A 4,126-nucleotide genomic window follows, 5' to 3' on the forward strand; every position below is an offset into this window, starting at 1 on the left:
TTATCAATCTGTAATAAAAGACGTGAGAAAATTCTGTCTTTTTTAAAGACAAACATTTTTGAGGCGAAATACCCAAAAAGAAGTTTGTAAAAAAACTGTTTTGCCGAAAAAAAACGGTAAACACTAGCAGATGCTGCAGAAAGGATGGAAGTTTTCACAAAGTATTCCGAACCTTTGCTTACCCGAATTTAATAAAATTGCTCCAAAGCTCCAGCAAACGTCTTCTGGCAATTTGATCGTCATTATTGGCGTTTGGCTTGTTAGCGAATATATAAAATATTTCTTCGTAATGCCCCACACCTGTAAATAATAAATAATTCTTGTTTGATTATATTTTCTAGAAAAAAAATTAATAGGTGATAACTTTGGAAATTAGAAAATTTTGTCGATGCTGAAAGTTTCATCGTGCCATCGAGGAATTTGTCTCTTTTGGACCTCACAAATACCACTTACCAGCAAAATCATTTTCGAATTCCCCCAAAGACCCTCTATAGCCAAATTCGTAATAAAACACGTCCGTATATTTGGACATCTGATTCACTGTTTCCCTAATTGGCCTGTTAAAATGCTCGTTGCTAACAAACTAAAAACATATTGAAAAATAAAACAGTCGAAAATAGTAAAAAAGATCGATCATTGAGACGAGAAGCTTGAAAAGTGCAAATAATCAAACAGTGTTTCCAATTAAAAAATAATACTCATACTTTTATTATATTAATTGAAGGATAAGTAACAATGGGTTCCTCTCCAAACCAATGCTGTTTAACCTCAGTACCGGCCAGGGTTCGTTTGGTGGAATTTCTGCTCAAATCATACGGCGCCAACATGGCAATATTCAAGTCATATCGAGTGAAAAGTGGCTTAATGATTTCTGAAAGTACAAAAAACGTTCCGAAAGAAACTAGGCTGGTAGCTGATCAGTTTTACCGATGAAAAGTCCTAGAAAGGATTTTGCCTCATTCGAATTGATGCCCACTATTACAGGCACTTTATTGAATTGGCCAGTTCGTAACAGTTCATGGCTTTTTTCAGTTATCACAGCTTCTTCGTGATCTGGCTCAACTACCGGGCCCATCGGTAAACCATTAAAAATATTATCGACAGCTATAGCCTAAAACTGTATTTTCTATAGGTTTGCTTTATATGTTTTTTCTAATTTATTAGTCATTCATTCAAACACTTGATAATTAAGTTATGCGCTTAAAATTGGGAAGAAAAAAGTTCTGCTAAGTTTATCTGCCAAAATCAACAGATTTCGATTAGAAAAGCACAAACCGTTGTTTAGTCCGAAAAAATTGCCGCGATTTTTGGCATTCGCTTCTTTCCAGAAAAAAGCAGACTCCATCAGTCTTTTCGGCAAATAACAATAATTTTTCGATTTTTAAATTCACTTGAGAACAACAAGGCTTTTTTGGTATTTTTGCTAAAATGCATAGTTTCTGATTAAAAAAATTGAAACCGTTGTTTTGCCTAGGAAAATTTCGCAATATTTGACATTCGGTACATTCAGTTGGGAAATAAAAACCCCTTTTGAGTTTATTTGCCAAAATGCAGTTTTTTTATAAAATCAATTGAAAATGCAACGGTTTTGCTTTGCTTCAGCTGTCAATTCGCATGACATTTGCTCGATTTAGTCTGCTGGTTATCGCGGATTAGGCAGGATGTTCACCTTTGGCTCAGACAGAATTTCGAAAATTTTTGCTATTTTTGAAACTTTGTGTGAAAAAATGTTGATTCCCTCAAAAGCACTGTTGTCTTTCACCGATTTGTGGTGTTTTTTTCTGCGTAAGTGCGGTCTTTGGTGAAAAAATGCGATTTTTCCAAGCTGCCTGACGTTCGGTGTCAAAACTGGGAATTTTGACATGCAGCGATTGACATTAACCGCTGAATATTGGTGACTTTACAGTGAAAAACCTTTGAGTTTTTCTTCAGGATTTTCCACAATTTGAATACGGTAAGTGCGAATTTCTGAACTTTCACCCATTTGAAATTCCAACTTGTTTCATCGGGTTCTAACTGAACATCGCGTTCAACAAACTCTCATTCTGTTTCAAATTACGACTCACCACATAGAAAACATCATTTTCTGCTCGCTTCAGTCGTTGATAATCAACTTTCCTCAATTCCTCAACCAGCTCCCGAGTATCTGCAGTAAAAATGCCCAATCTAGCCCCCAAAGCAAAGGCGATTTCTCGTGCAGTGCGCGTTAACGACCACAAGCAAAGACTTGTTCCACTTTGCATTATCGCCGCATGATACAAACCTAAATGACCAAAATCAACTGATTTCCTTTAGAGTTGGTTCACTTATGTACCCTTAGTTTTTCTGGCCTGTAAAATATACGAAATGGACGCTGAGCCAGCACTTTGACCCACGATGGTAATTCTGTTGGGGTTTCCCCCAAAACTTTTAATGTTCTTCTTCACCCATTTCAATGCCAAAATTTGGTCTTTAATGCCCCAATTGCCTGGGCTACTCAAGTCGCCAGTGCTGAGAAATCCAAACGCCCCTAGTCGATAATTTAGTGAAACGAAGACAATATCCCTGTCCAAAATGAAATCGGGGGCGTACGAACTGTATTCGGCTCCTCCAATGGTAAATCCGCCTCCAAAGATCCATACCATTACCGGTAAATTGCCCGATATCTTAAAACCATGCCATCAAAAGTTATTCAGACTCTCCGCAGTTATGCCAAAGTTACTTTTGTTGTGTACACGTTCAAGTAAAGACAGTCTTCCGAGCCGGTAATGGAAAGTCCAAGAATGCCAGAAATTTGCACGCATTGTTCCTTAGTTTCAGTTGCATTCAGTATTCCGCTCCACGGATCGTTTGGTATTGGGGCCTAACGGGGGTGGAAAGAATTGTTAAATATAAGTTTTAGTGTTAAGTAAACTGACTTTGAAGCGTAAGTTCCCAATTGGAGCCTTGGCAAAAGGAATTCCTCTGAATGCGTAGTATTCTCTATTGCTTCCAACTGAACTGTTCACGATTCCTTGAACTCTTCCATCGCTAATGGTCACGATAGGGCTCTGAAAAGTTACTTTTTTTTTTAATACAAAGCTGTAATGCTACCAAAGTAGTTGAGTGAACACGGAAAATTCATACGAAATTGAGCCCGAATGCAGCAACCATAGAAACTCACCAATTGGTAATTTAAAACTTCGACAACACTCAAAAACAGCACAGCACAACGTAGCATTTTCACCCAGCTAATCGCTGCCCTAATAAGAAAACTAACTGACCGCTGTACTAAGCAGACTAAACTTTTACTTGCATGGACATTGAAATCTGCATAATTACCCAACTGAAGGAAAAATATATTGTTTGAATGACCAAGCAATATTAATGAGTGAAGGGAGCTGATCATTACCCGTTAGATAATTGAGACTTGATATTACCGAGAAAATGTGCATGTTAAGCAAGAAAACTGACTCAGGGGTTTCATGAATAAATCCCAATGCATTAGATGCAATTTTACATAGCAGAAACTGCGATTTCAGTTTCGAGATCCATAGGTAGTCAAGAATTGGGGAAATGGGCAGAATTTATTTTTAACTCACGCACACGGGTTATGTAGAAAGAATACAGGCTGTTGCCTATGAAATTAGAAAAATTATCGTCGTTTTGTGCAAAAGTGGCATAAGATTATTGCAAAATTTCCTGTTTTTCGTCCCGTTTTGCATGTTTCTCGGAAACAAAATGAGCAAGACCGCTCGTTTTTACATCATTCCAAAGAGAACTAAATGGTCTTTTTAGAAAGTGAACCATCGATAAGGAAATGTTGCAGTTTTCTCAAAAAATGCTTGAATTCAAGAAGTTTTAGATTTGCGTGTTTTTTTTTTTGAGTTGCAAAATCCACTTGAACATGAAGCTGCTTTTTTCGAAGTTTCTCAAGAACCATTCGAGCCACAGAATTCGTTTTTGCATCGTTGGATAGAGAATTGAAAAGTCGATTCAGTCGTAACAACATGAGTGAGAAAATTCGAGTAGTTTTGACACAGAAAGCGAAATTTGAATATCAGACACTTATGTGCAAGATTATGCCAAAATTTCATGTTTTCCGTCCCGTTTTTGCTCATGTCTCGGAGGCAAAATGAGCAAGAACGCTCATTTGTACATCATTCTA

At 37.3% G+C, this 4,126-nt stretch overlaps 1 protein-coding gene across 1 annotated transcript in view; it reads right to left on the reverse strand.

Annotated features, from left to right (window-relative positions):
- Positions 1 to 3,540, reverse strand: part of LOC109545396 (esterase E4) — a 5,031-nt gene extending 1,491 nt beyond the window's left edge. The window contains exons 1-9 of the mRNA XM_048666594.1: positions 3,143 to 3,540; positions 2,898 to 3,029; positions 2,702 to 2,842; positions 2,315 to 2,645; positions 2,067 to 2,263; positions 928 to 1,111; positions 705 to 871; positions 454 to 583; positions 183 to 300 (exon numbers count right to left, since the gene is read on the reverse strand). Coding sequence (XP_048522551.1) covers positions 183 to 300; positions 454 to 583; positions 705 to 871; positions 928 to 1,111; positions 2,067 to 2,263; positions 2,315 to 2,645; positions 2,702 to 2,842; positions 2,898 to 3,029; positions 3,143 to 3,367 — 1,625 coding nt within the window. The 5' untranslated portion in view covers positions 3,368 to 3,540. The remainder of the gene's footprint in view (positions 1 to 182; positions 301 to 453; positions 584 to 704; positions 872 to 927; positions 1,112 to 2,066; positions 2,264 to 2,314; positions 2,646 to 2,701; positions 2,843 to 2,897; positions 3,030 to 3,142) is intronic.
- Positions 3,541 to 4,126: the final 586 nt, after the last annotated feature.

This window comes from Dendroctonus ponderosae, unplaced genomic scaffold (genome assembly GCF_020466585.1).
Source record: "Dendroctonus ponderosae isolate FM_Combo_2020 unplaced genomic scaffold, Dpon_F_20191213v2 Dpon_F_20191213_5, whole genome shotgun sequence".
NCBI lineage: Eukaryota > Metazoa > Arthropoda > Insecta > Coleoptera > Curculionidae > Dendroctonus > Dendroctonus ponderosae.